Genomic DNA, 23,585 nt, shown 5'->3' with positions numbered 1-23,585 from the left:
CAAGGAGTGTACATGAAAGTCAGGGGATCCAATCTAAATAAACAGAATGGGGGGCCTACTTTAATACATATGCAGAAGACTCCAAAAGCCTTCAGTATTCCAAAATAGTTGCATTGAAAGATTCATTACAAAAGGCTACTGAACAATTAGAAACATGAGAGGTGCTTAAGACCGAAGACTGTAAGACTGACTTATGTCCTCCACCTCCTCAACCCTCCTTTCCCTGAGCACTCCATCTGCTACTTCCCTGTCCCAGGTGCCTTTCGAGACACTCACCTTTGTCCAGGAACACCACCTGAGGTTACAGGTGATCCTCCTGAGATGCCTTTCATCCTTGGTTAAGGACTGAACCGAGGCCCACAGTAAAACATTTCGTAAACCTGGGCAGGGTTCCCGAGAGTTTGAGTTTGTTGAGTTTGTTTCATTTTTAAATCAATTCCTCCTGAGCTTATATGAGAAAGGGAAATAAACACTCACATTATCCCTTCCTTTCCAAGTCCAGACCCATTGGATATGGATCTTTTTTTTCCTGGGAAAAACCATTTTCTTCTTGTCCGTCTGGTTCATGGCTTGGCCTTCCACTTCCTCGGCTCTGTCTTCAATGATCTTTGGGGGTGGCTCCAGAGCTTGTAAAAGTAGTACCGTGCTGTTTACACCTCTAAGGATGCCGTGTGAGACCCTGGGCTTGTTTAGCACTGTCAGAAATCTTTACTGTTTGTCCCGGCTAAAATCAGACAAGAATTTTTTTTTAATTTTAATAACTCCATAATAAAAAATTTGGCCAAATTAAAAGCTGATAATCAGAGCCTGATAGACTTTTTTTGGTGGGTGGCGGGGTGGGGGAGGGGCGCAGCTTCTCTGTTAAGCAAACCATCCAGAGGAAAAGAAGACTTCCTCATAGGGATGGATGTGTTAGCCCTTTATTATTATTTAGGCAACAAGCCAATTCTTTCAGAAGCTAAAAACAGCTGTCCTTGTTTTACAAATCTAGTCTTTACTGGATCAGAAGTCTGGTTCCAAAAACAATTCAGAGAACTCCAATCCTTTTTATCAATCTTCAAACCTCCCTTATTTATCTCAAAAGGCTTAGAAGTACTGTAAAAGTTCTGCCCTACAGAGATGAAAAGTCCTTCTAGAAAGTGCTTGCGTTTTCCCCCTGTGCCTTCAAAATATAAACATTCAGTGTTCTGCCGGTCTTCTCCAGGAATTTCTTATCTGGTCCATCTCTTCACAGTGCAGATTCCAGGGAGATCGTTGTTACCACGCAAACATGGCGAGCAAGGCCAGAAAACCCGACTTGCCAACGACAAATACAATTCTTAAGGGTCTTCTCTACAAATATTAAAAAGAAAACAGGCTTTAGCCATCCAGACCAATAACCTTAACTTATTCCATTGAACAGAAAAAATAAAAGTAGATACACCCTTTACAACTGGTAAATTTCATGGCAGTTAATTTTACAACAGAATCTAGAAGGTCTGCAATCTGTGTTATAAATGCTCCTATATTCGGATGGCATTGCTAAAATTACTTTGTGAAGACCTCTATTTAGTTGGTTTGAAGGCAAGTGACAGTAAGCACTGGGCATTGTAAAACTCTAAGAGGTAGAAACTAACCCAAGTGCTTTTCAAGTTCACATGATTTATGAAATTATTTGATATTAAAGCTACTTTAAGGTTGGTGGTTTAATTAACCCAAACTTGTCTTTAGAGTTATCAACAATCAATACAAAGACTTTTATTCTACATGAGGTGACTAGCCAAATAAATTTGTTATTTCTTATAGAATCTGTCATCAGCAAAAAAAAACAAAAAACAGAAACAACAAAATAGCTTAGGATAAGGACTATGTCTAATGCTTAATAACCTGTTTTGTAAGTCATCTACACATAGTGCTTAAAACAGGCAGATTAAATATAAATAGCAAGTTTGGGGATAAATTTTTTAAATAGTACAGAGGCCAAGGAGAGGCTGTCCCAAGATGGGCCACTGAGGCATAAGGATCATTTTGAGTTAAAGCAATCAAAACCCAGCTGATTCAGGAAAAACTCGACCTCCCTGTCACATTCCTGCCTTAGCAGAAATAGGGCATTAACAGAGAGCCCTTCTACCTGAGAAACTAACCTGCACAACTCAAAGAACTTAAAAACAGAGGAAATTCTTCCTCCTGCTAAATAACAAAATCAGCCAACTAAATTTGGAGATCTAAGTGGCTTTCTGAAATGCTTCACGAATCGGGCAGGACCACACTGAGCAGGTAGAAGTGTGCTCCCAGGAGTGGTACAAAATGGAAGGTTTTTATAGAAGAAGGGGGTGGCCAGAGAGTTATTAGCCATGGAAAAGGATTGTTCCTGGCAATGCCTCTTTCTAGGGGACAAAGCAGGCTGTCTTATCAAGCTACTTCCCCTTCTTGGGGGGGACAGAGACGGCCCAAGTGGCAGACTCACTGGACCAGACAGCAAACTCCCTGCCGACAGGTTACAACTACACTCCTGGGGAGGTTGAAACTGCAGTTAGTTTCTGTGTTAAGCACCAGATTGGGAACCCAGTCGACAAAATTTGGGGCCTTTTTTTTTTTTTAACATTCCCGAATAAATAAGTTTCCCCTAATCTTTTTGATAACATAAAACCTTAAAAGATTTGCTACTTTAAATAATGAGTTAAGTTAAATTCATTAAAAATCTAGATCATTCCCAAAAAACACAAAACACTAGGACATTAATTACTAAACATAGGTTTATCTACTACTGGCTTCTTGTTGCAGAGAAATTACAAATATTTGCATATGTTCATGTTACATTAAGGAAATTTAAAAAGGCATATGCCTCTAGAAATGTTTAAATACATTCCTAAGTTTGCAAATTAAAAAATGCTGAGATGACAGATTGATCACCATGGCTTGCTACTTAGTTTTCACTAGAAGTCTAGGTTTCTAAAGTTAAAAAATATAATTGAGATAAGTAATTAAAACTACTAAAAATGATAAGAGAAATATCTTCGTATGTCAGGAGAATGAGATAGGTTTTCAGAGAAAAAAAGGACGTAAGAAATAGAGATACATTTTGCTATTAAGAAAAGGAAAGTAGGACACCTGGGTGGCTCAGTCATTAAGTGTCTGACCTCTGTTCAGGTCATGATCTCACGGTCTGTGTGTTCGATCCCCGTATTGGGCTCCGGGCTGACAGCTCAGAGCCTGGAGCCTGTTTCAAATTCTGTCTCCCTCTCTCTCTGCCCCTCCCCTGCTTATGCTCTTTCTCTCTCTCTCTCAAAAATAAACATTAAAAAACTTTTTTTTGGGGGGCGCCTGGGTGGCGCAGTCGGTTAAGCGTCCGACTTCAGCCAGGTCACGATCTCGCGGTCCTTGAGTTCGAGCCCCGCGTCGGGCTCTGGGCTGATGGCTCAGAGCCTGGAGCCTGTTTCCGATTCTGTGTCTCCCTCTCTCTCTGCCCCTCCCCCGTTCATGCTCTGTCTCTCTCTGTCCCAAAAATAAATAAACGTTGAAAAAAAAAATTTAAAAAAAACAAAAACAAAAACTTTTTTTTAATTTAATTAGTTTGTCTAAGCTTCATAAAGATCTGTGATCCTATTCCAATAAGTGCTTGATAGCCTCTTTTGCACAGAAATATTCCCAAAGATTTGTTACACTATATAGGCTGATTACATATACTAATAATACTAAGCCTTTAGGTTATATCTATAAGATTGTGTCACTTGTAGCTAAATTTAATTCTGCTTCCACAAAAATAGCCCCTCATTGCCAGACTTTAGCTGTCCGACTGTCCTGGTGACATGCACACAGTCAGCTTTTGAAAAAAAAAAAAAAAAAAAAACCTTAACCCGGACAAATAACAGTGGCTAATTCAATAAACAGGGCTGGGGAGAGTCCAGCCCAGCAGCTCGGTTCTTCCGGGCTCCCTGACAAACCTCCTTTTTCAGGTGTTTCCCCCAGATGACTCGAATTAGAAACAGACAATGGGGTAGACACTTCCGTAAAATTGTAACACTTGCAACAGGACTTGACTGAACTGCCACTGAGGACGGGTGATCATAGGTTCTTGTTATTTTACACTCATTTCCAGATGGGTTAGAGCCTGTCCTTGTCACAGGGCTGATGCTTTCACAGTGACCAACCAAGTTAAAATGTGTTTCCCACTTGGGGTGCACTTCCTTCTCTCTCCAGTGAGCAAGGCCCTCGACAAACCCTCACCGGACAAACCCTAGGAGTTAACAAGAACCTTACAAACGTCTTGGGATCCTGTTAGCACACACCTTCTGCGGACCCTTGCTGTCTCGGGCTGGGGGCCAGCTGCTGTCAGTCTCATGTCTGATGCTCACGCCTGTCATCAACAGGATAAAGAAGACTTCTTGCATTTGAACTCAAAGGAACCTGGCGGCCACTGTCAGAGCAGGTGATGGGGTATTGTAAACCTCATCAGAGGAAGACAGGCTTCCTGTCTGTAAAGGGGACCTTACCGAGGGCTCCCCACACTGATGCTGCTGCAGAACTCAAGGATGCTGAGACATCGAAGTCAGATCCCCGGGGAAGAGAAGGAGTGACACGGAGGGTCCACCGCTTCCGCCCAGGACAGTGGGCTAACACTTCACACTTCACTGACCATAAGCAAGCTTTCTCTCCTGAGTCTCCTTTACTCTGCTCTGGCATTGATTGGCCTTGAAGGATGGGGCCCTCTTCATGTGTCTCCCAGACCATGGCTAAAGGAAGGTAGGTGACCTCTTTTATTTCAGGCTAGGGAAGAATCTAACTGCCCCCTAACTTTGCACAGGCAAAATAAGACATCTCATTGGTCGACTCCCCTGAATTCTCATTGTTTAGTTAGAAAGAACCTACCAGGAGTCTTTCCCCAAGATTCACGCCTTTGGGAAGGCATATACGCATTTCCCGGGTTAGGGACCAATGTAAGAGGCTGTGATCAAAAACTTCTCCTTGGGGCGCCTGGGTGGCTCAGTCGGTTGAGTGCCCGACTTCGGCTCAGGTCATGATCTCACAGTTCGTGGGTTCGAGCCCTGCATCAGGCTCTGTGCTGACCGCTGGCTCAGAGCCTGGGGCCTGCTTCAGATTCTGTGTCTCCTACTCTCTCTGTCCATCCCCCGTTCACGCTTTGTCTCACTCTGTTTCTCAAAAATAAATGTAAAAAAAAAATTAAAAAAAAAAAACTTCTCCTTAATTTTATTACAAAATCTGCTGCTGAAGCTATAGTGGGAAAAGAGAAGGAAAAACTCTTCTCTACCCTTGAGGTCTTCAGGCTGGACTAAAAATTACATTTCTAGGAGACAAATCAATAGAAGAAAAAACCCCAAAGTTTTATTACCTGCACTCAGAAGCCTAATTATGAAATAGGGAACTAAAGAAAGGACCTAGACAGGCAGTTTTTATACTTTTCATGTAGAGAGACAATGAATCTATGAGGAATTGACTAGACAAAGAAAGCTTAACTTTGGGAGCTTCAATTAGTAAGGAATTCTGAACAGAATTTGGGCGGGGTGAGAAATTAGGAAAAAGTAACAGGGTGTGGATACAGTCTTCTGAGCTCTGAATGCCCCTGTCTCTGGTGACGAGAATATCTCTATCTCCTGGTGCAGGGAGGGCGCCTGCCATAAGGAGAGTTCTTCCCTGCTCTCAGGGGACCGGGGGAGGCCCCGAGTGGCCTTCTGCACAGGCTGTCTCTTGAGTAACTTTTAGTCATCATAATAAATATGCCAAAGTGGCACATTTTAGGGCCGCCTGCCCTGGGCTCCTTTAACCCTACATCCAAACACAATCATATTGGAGGTTAGATCTTTAACAATGAATTTTGGGTGGTACAGAATTCATGGCAGAGAACACAAATTTTTATGGGTGAAAAGTGCGTCTTTCTTTTATCAAGCACTGACTGAAAATTGGCATTCCCTTCAAGTGTGTTTGTCACCAACAGACTGAGGTAGTATTTGTAGTACCCACGACTTTGTGATCATGAGAAATCACATAACTTACAAAATCCACATAACTTACAAAATTATAAATGCTTTTCAGTACTTCCAAGTTACAGCACTTAGAAGATCCTCTACTGAAGGCACTCATATTATCATGTTCCCTATTTCATTTTTATATTTTGATAAATACATTTCAATGCCCAATCGCCTTATAGACTTAAGTATTTTATGGCAGACACCTAAAAGCATTGTTGTGAGACAAGATCCATGGGCATCATCACCTTGCCAGAATGCCAGAGCTGAAAGGCTCCTATTAGAGGGAAAACTATACATTCAGGTTGTTGGATTTGGGGTCACACTCTGCTGGTTACCGGTTATCAGGATCACCCAGGATTGTCTCAGATGTAAGGTGTGGAAAGGTAAGCTGACATTTACCATGAGTTCCATTGAAAACAAAAGAGTTTAGTGACCACGGCCTCTAAATTCAAACTTGCAGGGCATTATACTTGGTGGTCAATACAGTACGATCATGGTCAAGAATTCTGCAACTATTTGAAGGAGTATGAAGCCTTCAAGTTTAGGGCAAATTGGACCTAACTTCAGATAGAATTATTACCAATCCTTTTTTTTTCTCCCTAGAACTACACTCTATGGCATTCTTTTTTTGTTTTTGTTTTTGTTTTTGTTTTTTAATGTTTATTTCTGAGAGAGAAAGAGAGAGAGAGAGAGAGAGAGAGAGAGAGAGAAAGGGAATGGGAGGAATGGGAGACACAGAATCTGAAGCAGGCTTCAGGCTCTGAGCTGTCAGTGCAAAGCCCGACGTGGGGCTCGAACCCTCAAACCATGAGATCATGACCTGAGCCAAAGTCGGCCGCCTATCTGACTGAGCCACCCAGGTACCCCTATGGCATTCTTTTACAGACATTCAGAGAAATTTGTTCTGAAATAGACAAGTAATTACTTTCTAGTTTGTACATTAAAGGTTACAAAGATTTCCCTCTTGAACAGATATTTATCAAAAGAAGATGGAAAAGTGGCCAATAAGCACCATCAAACTACCCAATATCATTAGTTATTAAAGAAATACAAACTAAAACCACATTGACATCCCTACCACAACCACTAAGATAGCTAAAATTAAGAGGACTGACAAGACCAAACGTTGCTGAGGGTAGAGTAAAACTGGGATTCTTTTACATTGCTAGTGGGAATTAACAATGGTGCAAAGCTGGATGAAGAGTCAAGGACTAAGGTGACCTTGGAGACTGTCAACCAAACCAGCTTCCAATCCTCGTGGTTTCTGCCATGCTTTTCTTTGCTTAGTCGGCCCCCAAATGTGCTCAATGCACTGAAACAGGTCACCTGTGGGCAGAATGTTGGCAAAATGCAATGCTGAGTCTAGGCTTCACCTTGGTGAACTTTGCTCATCAGTGATCCATCTGGGAAGCCAGTGTTCTTCCCCTTCTTCTCTTTCATGTTCTCAGAGCAATAATAACAAAGTCAAAAACGACTCTCTCAAGTTCTAGTGGGTTCACTCTCCAACTGGTCCTGGGAAACTGGACTTGCTAGTAAACATGAGTGAATAGTTACTTTAAAATTTCAGTGGGTTGAAAAAAATTTCAGTGGGTTGAATGCCAGTGTCATATGAATGCCATCTTCTCCCCCACCTCCAGGAACTGAGGGCAGTCTACACAGCACACAAGTGTTTGCAGGGGGCGGACAGGAAATACGCTGCTGCAGGGAAGATGTACAGCCCGCTACACCCCTACTTTCTCAGAGCTCAGGATCTAGACAGGTGGGGCAGGCACAGGGTCCTGGCTGGCTGGTCACACTCACAGGACTGCACCAGGGAGCTGGACCCCAGGTGGTCAGCACTGCCCTTCTGAGACCACCCACCACCATCATGCCCAACTTGTTCCTTGTTCTTTTTCCAGGAGGGGGTGAGACGCTCACCTGCTCACTGGGAAGCAACCTTGATTTCTCTTTATCCTGGTAACACACACATAATAAAAGTGACCCCTTTAACCATTTTCATTTAGGGCAGTCACATTATTATGCAAATGTCACCACGATCCATCTCCAGAACATTCCTCATTTCAAACTGAACTCTGTCCCCATGAAATACTAACTCCCCACTCGCTTTCGTCCCAGCCCCTCAGTTTCAACTGTGATGAGGATAATATTTTTGGAAGGTTTATTTATGTTCATTTTTATTTACTTTCTTAGATGTAACCTGCCCGTGATTCAACCAGAAGCATCCATTGCCTAGGGAAGGATTAGGAGTAGTAAAGAAGAAATGTAAATAAAAGTCAAATGTTCCAACTTTAGCTTCCAAAACCAGATTTTGAGCTCCTGTCTTCCAATAAAAAGCCAGGCTTTATAGAGAGAGACAGACTGTTTTAAGTGCCAGAAGCTCCTATCTTTGGTGGGTACCTAGGATATACTGACTCATGCTTAGTTTGTCTTCCACTGTTCATCTTTAGATGAAAGAAGTCAGCAAACAGCATCATTACTGTGTTAACAAATGTTTACTTGGCTGGGTTGCCTGGGTACTTCAGTTGGTTGAGCATCAGACCCTAGATTTCTGCTCTGGTCATGATCTCATGGTTCCTGAGTTCGAGTCCCGTGTCAGGCTCTGAGCTGACAGCATGGAGCCTCCTTGGGATTCTGTGTCTCCTTCTCTCTCTGCACCTCCCTTCTCATGCTCTCTCTCTAAGTAAATAAAAAAATACACAAAACAAAAGACAAACAACAAATCCAGGTGTCTATGTGATCTGGAAGGAAAGATAGGGATGGGAAGTTCAGGCGGGAATATGAGCACTCTTATGAATTAAAACCTGCTCTTCCCATTCTCCATCCTCGAGTCTATGGAATAGAGACGCACTGACCTTTGTGTTTCATGACAGGGCCACGGTCTGACATGTGCATGACTCCAGGTTTCCTGCTAACACTGAGATCTGTGAGAGGGTTTCAAGAGCAGCCAGAATCACTGGTCTTCCCAATGTGAGGCCCTGCCTGCGAACACAGGGTGAGTTTTATAGTGTCAGGGGATGGGATCCACGTGGCCACGAAATATTTCACGGGCAGGGGCCTGTGGGGCTTTCTCTGCATTTCTATATACAACACAGAACAAACGCTTAGGGACAAATAATACAATAAAAAGCTTTAGAGCCCCAACTGCCCACAATGATCTCTGATCACTAATGGTGACCACTGGATGATATCTTTAAGATTAAATTATTCAGGGGTGCCTGGGTGGCTCAGTCAGTTGAGCATCTGACTTTGGTTCAGGTCATGATCTCATGGTTCATGAGTTAGAGCTCCGTGTCAGGCTCTGTGCTGACAGCTCAGAGCCTGGAACCTGCTTCAGATTCTCTGTCTCCCTCTCTCTCTCTCTCTGCCCCTCCCCTGCTCATGCTCTGTCTCTCTCTGAAAAACAAATAAACATTTAAAAAATTTAAAAAAAGATTAAATCATTCAAAGGAGAGAAATATCCATTATTTTAAGACTCTAACATTCTGCATTTTAAAAAATTTATTCTTTTTTTTTTATGGCACTACAATGTTTTAGGAGTGTTTTTTGTACTTTGATGGTGACAACAGTAGGCAGCTATGCTGTTTCTAAGTGGTCTTACTTTGGAAAATAGTTTCAGCCCCCCATGTTCTTCATGAAATCCAACTATTCCATGAAATTTCCAAAGCATGGGAACCACTGACACACAGTAGGGCTGATCAGCATTCAGGAGTCAGGAAATGAGGCTCATCTTCATTGGAAAACAGTTTCAGGCTCTAGATTTTGGATGCAAAGAGTGGTAACATTTATTTCTTATTTTTAGGACAGAATTCTTACCAAAATGGTGAAGGAAACCTAATCAAGCCTGAAGTCTATCATTGTCCTGTTCATGGGGGATAATTTAATGTCACCAGGAAAAAGCAATTAGATAAAGCCACAAATCTGAACATTCTACAAGATAACCGGTTTTGCACGTTCGCCCTGGGGCTGGGTATGCTCTACATGGAGGAGGGGTCTTTAACGGCATCCCCACTATTACAGCCCCTGTTGTCTGATAAGGCCCCCCAGTGCTTTCCCAATGGGAGGGCGGGCAGGGCTCAGCCGGACAGCAGGCTCCCAGGCGCAGAGAGGTCAGGAGGCTGGAGAAGTGGGGACCTTGGCCGGGTGGCAAGGGAGCCTCACACAGAGAAGAGCCCAGAACACTAGTGAGGCTGTGTCCCCAGCGAGGGGAACCCTCAGAGGATCTCAGCCCCTCAAACCAGACAGAGAAGGACGTGGACCCCCACAGACTGGCTAATAGTATTGTCAGTTAAACGAGCATTCAAATGAGTCAGCAGGTGAGAACTCCATGTGGCAGAAAACCCTGCAGCTTAGATATGAAAAAAACCCCAAACATGACGGAAGTTCCTGGGATTTGAAACCAATCCTAAAAATGTGTGTGGCATTACCAAGAATGAGTTTAAAGCCAAAAGTTCTAAACTATCAATAACTATAACTACATTCTTAACTAACATATTTTGTCTTTCATGATGGGGGAATGATTGAGCTTTCTTCCCATTCTGTTTGGAGAGATATTGTAATAGCTCTTATATGTACCAAAAAATGAGGTAAGAAAGTATCGTAAGTTGTATCAACACTTAATTAATGAAATAATGTTTTCTGGGGGAAGGAAAACCAGCAGAGAGAACACGAATGCACTTTTTTACTCAGCAATCAATCCTTTTCTCTAGGATTTTAAGCACGTGACTAAAGCCTCCCCCCTCCAAAGTTTCATGTCCAATCCAAAATACAGGGGAAAAATGTGCATAAAGATGCTCACTCCAGCTTTATGTGTAATAGAGAAATGACTGAAATATTCATGATGGGGACAGGTTAAGTCAACAGGGATATGACAACACTACTGGTGTCACGCAGGCATTAAAACTGTACTTTCTGAAGAGTTTCCCGTGTGAGGACTGGTCACAGAATCACATGATTCACAGGAATCGCTCTCGGGTGACTGGCCTTCCCTTCTTGGAAGACAGAAAGATTATCTTCTGCACTGGCTGCCGTGTAACCCGAGGACTCTACAGGACCCCGTGGGGCTCACACAGGGGCGGGGATGGCGGGAAGTTGGGGGGCAGAAGACAGTCCTCACCCTGCTCTGTGAGTCTCCCTAACTGTGGGGAACAGGCACTCGTGGATGAATCGGTGAGGGCCATGGCTCTTGGCCAGGAGAACAGGTCACCAGAGCCAGAGAATCCTATATCTCATGAAACACAGACACAAATATACACACACTTAAACACAACACACACATACACACATTTATAGACAAATGCACATGTATGCATACACACTTTCATGCTACACATATATACATGCACAGTCATCACACACACACTCAACACACACACACACACACACACACACACACACACACTACATTACCATACAAATACTTAGCACAGAAGAATAATGGATCCCCAGGTGTGGGCAGATGTCCTGGCACTTAGTCTGAATTGTTAGTAATTGATGGCACAATTTTGTCTAAATCACTAAACCCTCTGTTTCTAGATCTTAAATATGAGGTTGAAGCAGACCATCTGTAAGTCTCTTCCAGTTGTAAAACTGATTTCAGAGGGATAAGACACATCATCCACCAAAAGCTGACCTCAGTCCCCTCTGTGCCCCTGACAGGAGTCCCGCAGGCTGGAGTCACAGCCTTGGGCACCCAGCCAGGCCCCCTCACCAAATATCAGCCCCAAGAGGGAGGGCCCATCTCAGGGGAACCTCTGCTGTAGAAACCTGTGCAACTTCTTTCCTGCCCCTCCTCCCCACGCCCACACTCTTCACCCTTTTGGAGCAAAGACTTGGCCCTGTGAGCAATAGTCATGACCAGTAAACATCCGAGGCTGGGGTTCTGGGAGATTAGCAGCTGTCCCCTGGGCCATTTCTCGCTCTTGCCACACACATTTCCAGAGGTGCCCATGAGAGGGGACTGACCACTCCTTAAAACCCTTTCCAGGGGCTCCTCCCTGGCCATCCCTCCTCCAGGGTGTTCAGAGGGGAATTGCGCTCCCGTCCTTGTCCTGGCTCATGTCTGGAAGCTGCTGAGTCCCCAGCCTGAGGGGGTTGTGGCTCCAGCCTCTCAGCAGCATGCAACTTTTGGTTGCAAAGCTAAAGTCTGCTCTGACCCTCAGGTGGCCAGCCAAAGCACAGGTACAATCCTTGAAAGTAGCCCCCAGAGCCAACTTTTCAGGCACTGTTGACTTGAGCCTGGTGACCCCCTGGGTGACCAAGCACATGGGTGAACCTGTCTCTGTGCCCTCTTGTGAGCCTGGGGCTGGCACTCACGATACCTGCTCAGCCATGGTCTGGAGACAATGAGTATGATAACTGCGCACCTAATAAACAGTTTGGCTCAGTTAAGTCCCTAAGAATCCAGAGTCCGGACAAGACTATGGTGCCATCCCACATATGGATTCAAACTGGAAAAAAAAAAAAAATTGAAAAACAAAATAGAAAAGTGGCCAAATCAAATTCTTACCTTTTTCCTATAATAAGCACTTTAAAGATTTTTTTTTTGAAATAACAAATACCAAATTCTTCCAAACAGCAATCTATCATTTTTTCTATCCCCCCACTCCACCACACTTTAGAGCCCTGTCTTCTGGACGCACTAAACACAGTAGGTAATCATGCGTGTTCCTCCGCAAGCTTAACTGTTAGGGAATATTGTTAGGTTTCAGCTTCATGTTTTTAAATCTCCTTTTCTTAAAATTGTGGTAAGAGAGACAGAACATAAAATCACTCGCTTTAACGATACCTCCCTGCAGTGTGCAGGGGTGGTGACTATACGCACAGCATCCGTCTCCAGAACAGTTTTCACCTTGGAAAACTGGAAATACATTCGACTCGTCAGGAAGACATTCCATTTCCAGGCTCAGCTCTCCTGATGTCCCTGTGGGTTTTATAGCCTGGCTGCCATCTAGGGGCTGTTTATGCAGGAACAGCCAGGCTGGCCCTTCATCTTGGAGGGGCTTTTCCAGGGTCACACCATGACCAAGGGCAGGCCACCCCAAAATGTGCCACTTGGGTGTATTGGTTACAATAAATAAAAGTTACGCAAGAGACAGCCTGTACAAGAAGGGCACTCAGAGCCTCCCCGTGCCCCTGAGAACAGGAAAGAACTCTGGCTGTGAGAGACACCCTCCCTGTGCCAGGAAATAGAGATATTCTCGTCACCAGAGCCCAGAAGGCTGTATCCACAACCCTGCTACTTTTTCCCAAATCTCCTGATTCTGTCAGTTCCTCACAGATCCACTCTCTCTCTCAAAAGTAAAAAAAAGTAGAGAAGTAGAAAAACTGCACCTCGGTCATTTCCGTAGGTCCCGGTCTCACGAATGGGCCTCAGTGTGCACATAATTGAACTTTGGTTTTCTCTCTTGTTAATCTGTCTGGTGTAAATTTAATTCTTAGTCCACCCTGGTGAACTTGAGGGTGGAGAAGAATTTTTCCTTCCCTTCAAGGGTTCAGTAAGACCAGGGTAGACTCAGGACACTAGGGGGAGCCGATCAGTTTCGACATTTCAGTGAATCCTGTAGTTGTAATGACACCCCTTTCCGCAAACTGTCCGCCAGAATTCCCACCCACAGTTCTGATTCGTTTTGTGAAAGGTGGGGAATCCAGGTTTCTGAACAAATCAGAGCCACAAAAGTCTGTCACCACTCCATAAAAGCTTGGGGTCCCTGGGAAGCTCCTGTCTGTAAGGAGACCTCAGGCACCGCAGGGCAGCCCAAGGTGGACTTTGTACCAACAGGCAGCACAGCACAGAGAACACGTTCCCTGTGCATCTCACATCCACGCTCAGAGCAATGGTTCCATGAGAGGTTTTTCTTTCTGGCCCTCATGCAGGGGGTGGAGCCAGCTACCCACAATGGGACTTCACCAGACAGTTCCAGTCTCACCAGAATTCATGTCCCTGAAGACCCCAAAAGTCCCCAGGAATGCCGGCCACCACCTAATCCCAGGATGTGGCACTGAGCTCAGTCGCCCATAATCTCTTCAGATCTGAGTCGTAATGATTCTTACTATGGCTTCAACATTTCAGGAGCCCAGGTGGCCCAGAGCCTTAAGAACACTGGCACCTGCATAAAACAAGAGTATAAAGATTTGCAGCACTTTGTGTTTTTTTAATGTTTATTTATTTTTGAGAGGGAGAGAGCACAAGTAGGGGAGGGACAAAGAGAGAGGGGGACAGAGGATCCAAAGCGAGATTCAAACTCACGAACTGCGAGATCATGACCTGAGCCAATGTTGAATGCTCAACTGACTGAGCCCCCCAGGTGCCCCAGTACTTTGTTTTTATTTGTCCAGCATCCTGCCCCTGCCTATTTCTCCTATTAACACAACTCCCTTCTCGGGGAGAATGGCTACTTTCCTCACCTTGACCCAGGGTCCCCGAGGCCAGGCCCTTGCAGAATTCTACCTCCCTTCCCTCCGTGTTTTGTGTAGGGCTGCTCTGGGACCCAAGGTTGCCCCAGTCACATCCTTTTCTGAGATTTTACATACAGGTGATACCAGAGACTTACTCTGTGCCTGGGGGTTTCAGTGGCCTGGTGTCATGTCCCTCCCCTGTGACACTCTTTGAAGCAGGAGAGAGTGAAGTGGCCACTCAGGACAGAGGTGACACAGGATAAAAGCATCTACTTTTGTAAGGTGACCACAGCTTTGATCTCAGTACCATCCTTTTCAGGCGTGTCTATGTAGCTTTTAGTTTTATTTCATTCATTTATTTTCCTAATGTAACTAGACCGTGTTTATTGTGAACAATTTGGAAAAATGGAAATGAGCCCCACAGAGAAAATCATTACCGTTTTAATCTTTTTCCTTCCAAACTTTTTTCTTTGTCAATGTATTTTTAAAAAGTCTTGAGGTTTTACTAAATGCAGGTTTTGTCACTGAGTGCTTCCATGCAGGTCAAAGCTGGCATTTCCAATACATGGCCTGGGCCACGGGCTCTGTCGGGAAGGACAGAAGATACGCGTCTTTGGCAGTAGGTTTATCTCTTACTCCTGTGGGTTGGTCCCCGCACCTCTGTACAGACAGAGAAAGCTCCCCACAGGCCCAGGGCGGCACTCAAGGACTCCAGTGGTGTTTGGGTCACCCAAGGACAACAGAAGGGATTCCCTTTTTCAAGTGACAACAGTGTGAAAACCACCTGGGCTCCTCCTGCTTCCCCCTACCATCCCCAACTTTAGTACTAATGCCCCCCAAATGAGCCAGGTGTTTCCACACGGGAGTTTAGGTTAACTGGCTTTCTGGACTTCAGTTTGGTTTGCCCCGCCATGTAGGGTTTTGGTGACTGAAGAAAAAACAGAGAAAAAGGATTCCTTTTGAATTAAAGACCAACAATCAAATGCAACAAGCAATAGTTTATTTATATTTTTAAAAAAAGAAAAGAAAAAAAAGAGAACAGAAAAGAAAAACCAACATCTTTTTACTACATTGTATAGATTAAGTAAAAATACCTGTATTCATATATATGTATATACATAATGCATATATATATATATATACACACATATACACACATGTAATGTAACATTAAAATTACACGCTTCTCAGGACAGAAGAATTAGGACGTGTTCCCTCACTTCAACCTAAAACTCCATCACTATTTAAAATCACCGCAGGAAATCTTGCTTCCTCGCCTTCTTTGTCGGACTTCACAGACAGGAAGTCATCGAACCAGGATCTACATGTGAAAACCATCTGCTCCGCACAAATGACAGCGGACTGCCACCGAGCAGGAGTCAGGGGTCTGCTGAGTCCTCCCGCAGACCTTCCTTTCCTGCAGCTGTGTCACCTTCTACCTGAGATGAGCGGGAATGATCAGCGGACACTCTGCGGATTCCGCGTGGACGCGCAACGTTGACGTTTACACAAGAGCAACAAGGACGTGTCTTACCATGAAAACAACACTGTGTGTGAAATCACTCTAGAAGAGGATGCCTTCCTCCCCTTTCCGTGTGAAATGAAACACAAAAATTTCTGGAAAAACCACAACTCAGGGAGGAGCACCTCAGGCGGTGATCAGCAGACAGCAGGGGACAGAGAGGGAGCGTTCCCTGGATGGTCTCAGACACAGCCTCTTCTGCAAAGGCCTCACATGTTGTCTGTTTGTCAGTCAGACAGTGGGATTCCACACATGGGAGTCTGTCCTACAAATATCAAAGGGATAAGACGAGGACATGTTCTGACAAGGAAAAGACTATAAGAAACACATTTGGGATAAATGTGCTTTTTTTTTTTTTTTTTTTTTTTAGGACAATTCATACAGTAGTTAAAAAAATTTCATTGAAAAGTTAGGAATTCCGGTAAAATTATCAGTAAGAAGCAAGGTGCTGGCAGATGAGAGATGATCTAGGACACAGGGAGGAGGGATACTGGCTTCTCAATTGGCCAAAGGACAGGCTGTGGTCTGCTCTGTAACTACAAAGACCATTCACACACAGTGGAATGTGTGGGAGGAGGGAGGTAGTGGCAGAGAAACTGGTGAAGCAGGAGGGAGGGCGGGGACCTTCAGGATGTGGGCACAGGGAGGGATGCTGGAATTTCTGCCGGGACTGTGGGCTGCACCCCCTGCTCTGCAGTCCAAAGACACCCTGCCCAAGCCAAAGGCTGCCCTCACCGGGACACGACGGAGCTGATGGAATTATAAGATGTGCCACTGTTACAGCTGGAGTCATAGGCCTCCTGGCCATTGCCATCGAGGTTGATTTTGAACACTGAGGACGCCTTCAGTAGAAAGTCTGCTGCGTCCCGACGCCCCAGCTCCCGCAGTTTGGACATGAGGATGCCGACCGTGCTCTCGGGGTAGGAGGCCCATTCCCGGAGCAGAGCGTGGACCGGGCTTGGGAGGAACTCCTTGGAAGCCCCGTTATTGGTGTTGTACTTTGCCACAAGGTCGGGGAGACCCAAGTTCATGGCCAGAAGGCACCAGTCCTTCCCCATGGGGTCGGGCGGGTCCAGCAGACGACACAGTTTCCTCCGGGTCAGGAGGTTCAGATCTGATGCATGGATGTCCATCCCTAGGCTGGCCTGTGAGTACACGTCGTGACACCCAAAGCACATGATGCTGCTGAAGCTTTCCTTGTACCCGCCCATGGTATTAGTCAGCGAGGTCTCCTTCAAGGTCTGCGCCCGGAAGAAGTCCCGTGGCTGGTAGATCATGACGGGCTCATGGTGCTCCCTCAGCTGCTGGGGGCTCAGGTAATGCTTCACTGTCAGCAACCCTGGGAGAGTGGTGGCCATGACGTTCTCCATGGTGCTGCACACGGAGTCCAGGAGGAGGCAGCACTTTATCTTTTCCGTCTCCAGCCCTCGCACCTGCACCTCAATGCCCTGGCCGTGGTTGACCAGGAGCACCAGCAGCTCGGCCCCGCGATTGGCAATCTTGCAGCCATTCACCCAAAGGCGGATGTCCGCATCTCCCTCCGTGCTCTGCTGGTGGATCCACCGACAGAGGTTCACCTGGACCTTGTGAAAGATGCCACATGGGAAGGGGGTGAGGTGCTCCACGGGGACGATACGCACGCCCCCGTAGACCCTCCCCTCATCCTCCTCATCTGTCCAGGAGCGGTGGAGGTTGTCAGTCTTGATGAGGGCAGGGATGTCCACCATGGTCCCGCTGCTCAGGTCCCGGGCACAAATGTCCATGGCATCTAGGATCTGCAGCAGCTCCTCCACATCGCTGTCAGGCACCAGGCGCTGAACGTCCTCCACAGTGTAGCGGCCCCGGTAATGGTGCAGGGCCCGTGGGGTCTCCACAGACAGCAGCTTCCCCAGGACATTGGTGCAGAGCCAGCGGGGGTCCAGGAGTAACACGTCCTGGACCGTTTCACTCTGCATGATGTTGATCTGCCAGAAGGGACAACAGGAGGTCACACACAGGAACACAGAGGGCCAGAGGCACCAGCTGTTCAGAGCACTGAAGGAGGCGAGCAATGATAAAATCTGTGCACATGTTGCAAAAAACGACCCAGGGCATTCATGGATCTCAGAAATCAAACACTGAGCCAAAACGCCAGCTTGAGAAGGTCATAAGAGAGATTCTGAAAGGACTACCTTTGACTTTTTAGAAAAAGGTCAAGGTAATAAATTCAAAGACAAAAAAGAGAGAGAGATGGCAGGTAAATGCAAGGAGTAAATTTTGACGGGGCTCTACATCCCGAAATACACGAATAAAAGCAGTTACAAGAGAAATTATTGGGACAAGTGGCAAACACTGGAGAGCGAACTATACATTCAATAACAAGGTCACATCTATGTGCTTCTGGGATGTGATCATTGTATGGTTATCCTCAGCACTCCATCTTGTTCACGTCCACTCGCTGACGCCCTCGGCTACGTGTTCCCGGGGCTCTTGGAGACTGATATACATACTTTAGACATGCCCGCCACCGCCAGGAGGGTGAGAAGCTGGCTTTGCCCCGCCCCAACCCCGGTAGATTTGTTAAAGATAACAAAGTCTCTCCCTTTCCTGACACACAAGTGGAGCCAGGAGATCTAATTCGATGTTAGAGGTCAGTAAGTTGCACACGGACTCTTTGATCTCACCGCACTGCCCTTCTGTGCAACCCTCGCTCTATCACATCTGTAGACTAAGGTCCAGACTTTGTGGAGACCAGCAGCACAGCAGGATCATTGCCCGCCATATCTCCCCGGTTAGGAAGTTACCCCAATTAAAACTGTGTAAACTATGAGGAGTCACCTGCTCTGTTTTTCTGGTCTCAATGTGGGGGATACTTGACTGTCCGTCCTCCACCCTGTAACAGTGGGAAAACACCCCGCTGCTTAGGAGAGCCAGGCTAAAGTACTGAGGGGTGAAATGTCAGGATATTTGCAAAATAAATAAGTAAATAAATAGAAGAGAAAGAGACAAAGCCCATGGAGCAAAATGTAAACAACTGGTTAATTTAAGTGTGAAGTAGATGAAGATTCTTTGAGCTACTCCTGCAACTTCCCTAAAAGCTTGAGATTTTTCAAAGAGAGATTCAAACTGTTATATAAGTCCACGATATAAAATTTTAACACGCATAGGAGAAAAGGTCTGGAAAGCACCCTGGAGAGGGCAGAGAGGAAGGAGACTATAGTAGATGGCCAGAGGAGACTTGGAGCTTACATGACCCCTTTATTTCTTTAGAAAGCAAAAGTCTGAAAGAAAGAACTATGACAAAAAGCAGAGACAACTTTGGTCTCTTTGCAACACTCACCCTCCTCTCCTCCCTCCCTGCTCAGGGCCAGGTCTACACACAGTGCTAACCCAAGGGACACTCTGTTCTCACACGGAGTCTGAGGCTCTTCACTGTTTGTACCAAGAGTACTTTCTGGTCCACACTCCGGTGACAGCTTTGAAACACTCTCTGCATATGATTCTGTTCAAACCGGTCCCTAGGTTGACAGTTCCTGGAGGGCAGAGCATCTATTTCTTGATAAGGCATTTGGTGGGGACATCATCTGCAGTTCAACCCTGGGCACTGCCGTCCCCTCAGGATCACGGGAGACAGGCTGAGACACTGGCCACACTGGAGGAGGTTAAGGGGACGGATGACCAAGGGCAGTGAGGGATCCGGGAGCAGAAACAGGCATCATGAGGATAAGTGGTGAGATGTGCATAGGACTCGGGCCTTCCTCACTAGCGGGCAGTAATAGCACTGGGGGAGAGGCTGGTGGCCAAGCAGAGGGGGCCACCTGACCGACATTTCCCTTCCTTACTCCTACCATCAAGTCTTCACTTCATCACTCACTGAGGTCTCAAGGGCAGGGAAATCTACCGGGCAGAGAGAGAAGGAGACACAGAATCCGAAGTGGGCTGCAGGCTCAGAGCTGTCAACACGGATCCCCACTTGGGGCTTGAACTCACAAACCATGAGATCTCGACCTGGGCCAAAGTCGGACACTAAACCGACGGAGCAACCCAGGCGCCCCAAATTCAATGACTTTAAAGTACTGCTGGAGAGGTCTATAGATTACTGGTAGTTTCAGTGAAGTTCAGAGGCTCATGCTGTCACTGCATGACACTCTAGTTCAGTTGTAATTTCAGTTGTAATTTCAAGTCTCTATGATTTACACGCACTGGCCTCAAGTCAGAGGTGGGACTGAGACTGCACAGGAAAGAAGCTCCTGGGGTCTAAAAATCTCAGAACTGCTTCTGGGCTTTCACGTTCAGAACTGCCTTTTATGGCCCGGACTAGCCTAAACTGTCCCCAGATGTCACAGGACAGAGAAATACAAAGGCTAGCTCCCCTCTCCCGGGCCAGGCATAGGATGCAATTAGAACAGCGATCCCAAACCGTACCCCAGTGTTGGATGCCACATGAGTGGGAGCAAAGATTCCCATTTTTGGGAAAGGCTGTCATTTCTGGGGACACTGGTTGCTGGGCCTTAGTGTCTCCGGACAGGCTCTTGTCATTGCCTTTTCTGGACCATCTGTGAACCCAGGAGTCTGTGTGGAGCAGATAACAGCCCAGGCCAGAGGCTGCAGGAACCACAGCTAAGCAACAGACACCCCCGGAGGAGAGGAGAGGCCCAGATGCCCAATGTGGTAGAAACTATGCTCCCTGACACAAGCTGGAAAACAAACGCATCAGAAGAAAACCAAACACCAGCTCTTAGGGTGCATGGGAGAGCAGAGAACCGCAGTTCAGAAGATCACCGAAGCCTCTGTGATCGCCACATGTCTGGATATATTATGGGTCGTCAGGCAGTTTCCACTCTGCCTCTCCCGGCTCAAACCACCTTCACAGTAGGGACAGAAACCAATCTCCCGAGCCCCTCCCAGACCCCTGCCTGGTATCCAGCCCCCTACCTCGCCAGCACTGTGGAGCTGCTGGGCTATGTGCCTGAGATCCCCCTCTCTGGCCAGGGGGTTCAGCTGGTCTTGCACATCGTACACGAACTGCTGCAGTGACATCAGTTGGTTGGGCCCGTTGAGCTTCCTCCAGGAAGGCAGCGTGGAGATGATCTTCTCACACAGGTGGGTCATCGGAGGGCAGACCTAGGACACGCAGCACAGGACAGGTCAATTTGCAGCTGAGGGGACTCCCTTGGAGATGGTAGAAAGCTTGGCGCTCTTTCCTGCACTATTGCAAAAATACTTCGGATGAGTTAGTGCTTTTTGGTTGGGTACCGGGCGGTTCTTTTGTTAAAGTGTTGCCTCTAAGCAAAATCCATTTGCAAGGGTAAAATGGTATGGATGCTTTCATTTCTTCTTCCTTTTTTTTTAACGTTTATTTTTGAGAGACAGACACAGTGTGCATGGGGGAGGGGCAGAGACAGAGCAAGACACAGAATCCAAACCAGGCTGCAGGCTCAGAGCCCGACGCGGGGCTCGAACTCATGAACTGGGAGATCACGACCTGAGCCGAAGTCGGACGCTTAACCCACTGAGCCACCCGGGCACCCCATGGATGCTTTCATTTCTATTGCTAATGACTAAACAGGTGGCGAGGCTTCATAATAATGCTCTTGGACTCAATCACAGAGTTCCCCAACTCCTAAAGTTGTGCGCCCCCTCCCCCCTCCTTGGGAGTGACTGTTTCAACCAGATGATGGTTAATTTTATGAGCAAAGGAAGAGGAAAAGAGATGAACTGTCATCAGCAATACTGTAGTGGGTTTTTACCAGTATATTAAGTATTTGTGGGATTGCTGTGGAAATACTATTTCAAATTAGACTAATTCTTGGTAATTGGCTTGAAACAGCTTTCTTTTTTCGTAATTTGTTAAAATTCTTATTTGAGTATAGTTGACATGCAAGGTTACATGCGTTTCAGGCATGCAACACAGTGATTGGACAAGTCCATAGGCTATGCTGGGCTCACCACAAGTGTAGCTATAGCACCTCCCACTATTACAATGCCATTGACTGGATTCCCTATGTTGTGCCTTTTATCTCTGTGACCTATTCATTTCACAACTGGAAGGCTGTATCTCCCACCCGCCTTCACCCATTTTGCCCATCCCTTCACCCCCCCTTGAAATAGGTTTTTAATCTTTTAATTTGATTAAATAAATCATCTATGTGACAGGCCCATATAATCCGCACACCATCCTAATTAAAAACAAAAACAAAAACAAAAACAAAACCAACCGCTGCTCTACATCATTAACCAGGCAGTCTCTTCTCGAATCCCACCTTTATGTCAGCTAAATTCCACTCCCTATTTCTAAAACAAAGTTCCCAAGGATAAAGGCAGTCTGTGGTGGGTTCTGCCTGCTTGGCCTCAGGAATTGAGGGTTGGGGTTGGGAAGCAGACAATCTCACCACACCTCAGCTCAAAACTTCAGGGAACCCCTACAGCCTATCACAGAGGCCCTAACGCCACCACCACCAGGTGGGGAGGTGCTGGTCCTTCACAGACCTCTGTCCCAGATCACTGGCCACTGCTCTCTGTGACTGGCTTCCACTGAGCTCCCCCAGACTACTCCCCACTCACCCTCTATGCCGTATTGGGGCCCCCATCAGAAGGCAGGGGCCAGGCAGGCTTCAGGAAAGCCAAGAGTTTTCTTGAAGATTCCAAAAGCACGTCTGGAACTGGAGCCTGGTGCTGTGAATGGGGGCATTTCCCAGCAGAGAAGGAGTAAGCTGTAACTGGAGGGGCCACTCCCCACCCAGGGAGGGATGGACACAGCCTCCTCATCTACACGCAGGCTGGGGCAGCAGGAACTTTCCAGGGAACATTTTGCCCTTGGGGGTGTTTATCCTTTCTCATCAGTTGGGGAGAACTTTTTGAATATTATAGGTTAGAAACCTTTTACGTGTCAGAGGCACTGAGAGTAATTTTTCCAGCCGATTTCTCCTTTTAACTTTGTTTATGGAGTTTATTTGCCAGAAAAGAAATTTTGGCTTTTGTAATGTCAAATAGGTATATTTTCTGCGAAAACTTCTAGGGTCCTCGATATTGCCAAAAGGTTTTCCAAAGAACTATCAAGTTATTTTATTTATTTTATTTTATTTTATTTTATTTTATTTTTTTTTAAACGTTTATTTATTTTTGGGACAGAGAGAGACAGAGCATGAACGGGGGAGGGGCAGAGAGAGAGGGAGACACAGAATCGGAAACAGGCTCCAGGCTCTGAGCCATCAGCCCAGAGCCCGATGCGGGGCTCGAACTCACGGACCGCGAGATCGTGACCTGGCTGAAGTCGGACGCTTAACCGACTGCGCCACCCAGGCGCCCCTATCAAGTTATTTTAAATACACATTCAAGATACTGCTGTTTTTTTTTTTTTTTTCTTTTTTACATTTATATGTTTGAATCCACCCACAATCTATTCTGGGGATTTGTAGTGAAAAGAATTCAATCTCACTTCATTCTAGACTAATAGCCAGTCGTGTCAGATCACTGATGAAATAAACATCTTCCCCCAAACTGAAATAACACCTTTGTTTCTATTAAATTTCCGTAGATGTTGTGCTTTACTTCTGTATTCACTAATTTATTCCATCTATTGGTTTCTTGATTTTGGATTTATTAGTTACACAGCCTTTACAATATGCCTTATTTATCCTTCCGCTGAAATTTTAAGACAAAACACCCAATTTCCTCATTCCCATGAGTTGCTGGCCGGTACCGGACTAAGTTTATACAACTTG

At 45.9% G+C, this 23,585-nt stretch overlaps 1 protein-coding gene across 10 annotated transcripts in view; it reads right to left on the bottom strand.

The window, feature by feature from the left end:
- Nucleotides 1-15,343: 15,343 nt before the first annotated feature.
- The window catches only part of DAPK1 (death associated protein kinase 1), a 190,826-nt gene continuing 182,584 nt past the window's right edge, over nt 15,344-23,585 (bottom strand). For all 10 annotated transcript variants that reach the window (XM_045469752.1, XM_045469745.1, XM_045469750.1 and 7 more), the window contains 2 exons: nt 20,797-20,985; nt 15,344-17,846 (listed from right to left, as the gene is read on the bottom strand). In XM_045469752.1, coding sequence (XP_045325708.1) covers nt 16,614-17,846; nt 20,797-20,985 — 1,422 coding nt within the window. In that variant the 3' untranslated portion in view covers nt 15,344-16,613. The remainder of the gene's footprint in view (nt 17,847-20,796; nt 20,986-23,585) is intronic.

The sequence above is a fragment of the Leopardus geoffroyi genome, chromosome D4 (assembly GCF_018350155.1).
Source record: "Leopardus geoffroyi isolate Oge1 chromosome D4, O.geoffroyi_Oge1_pat1.0, whole genome shotgun sequence".
Classification (NCBI taxonomy): domain Eukaryota; kingdom Metazoa; phylum Chordata; class Mammalia; order Carnivora; family Felidae; genus Leopardus; species Leopardus geoffroyi.
This window is presented reverse-complemented; position numbering and strand designations above follow the sequence as displayed.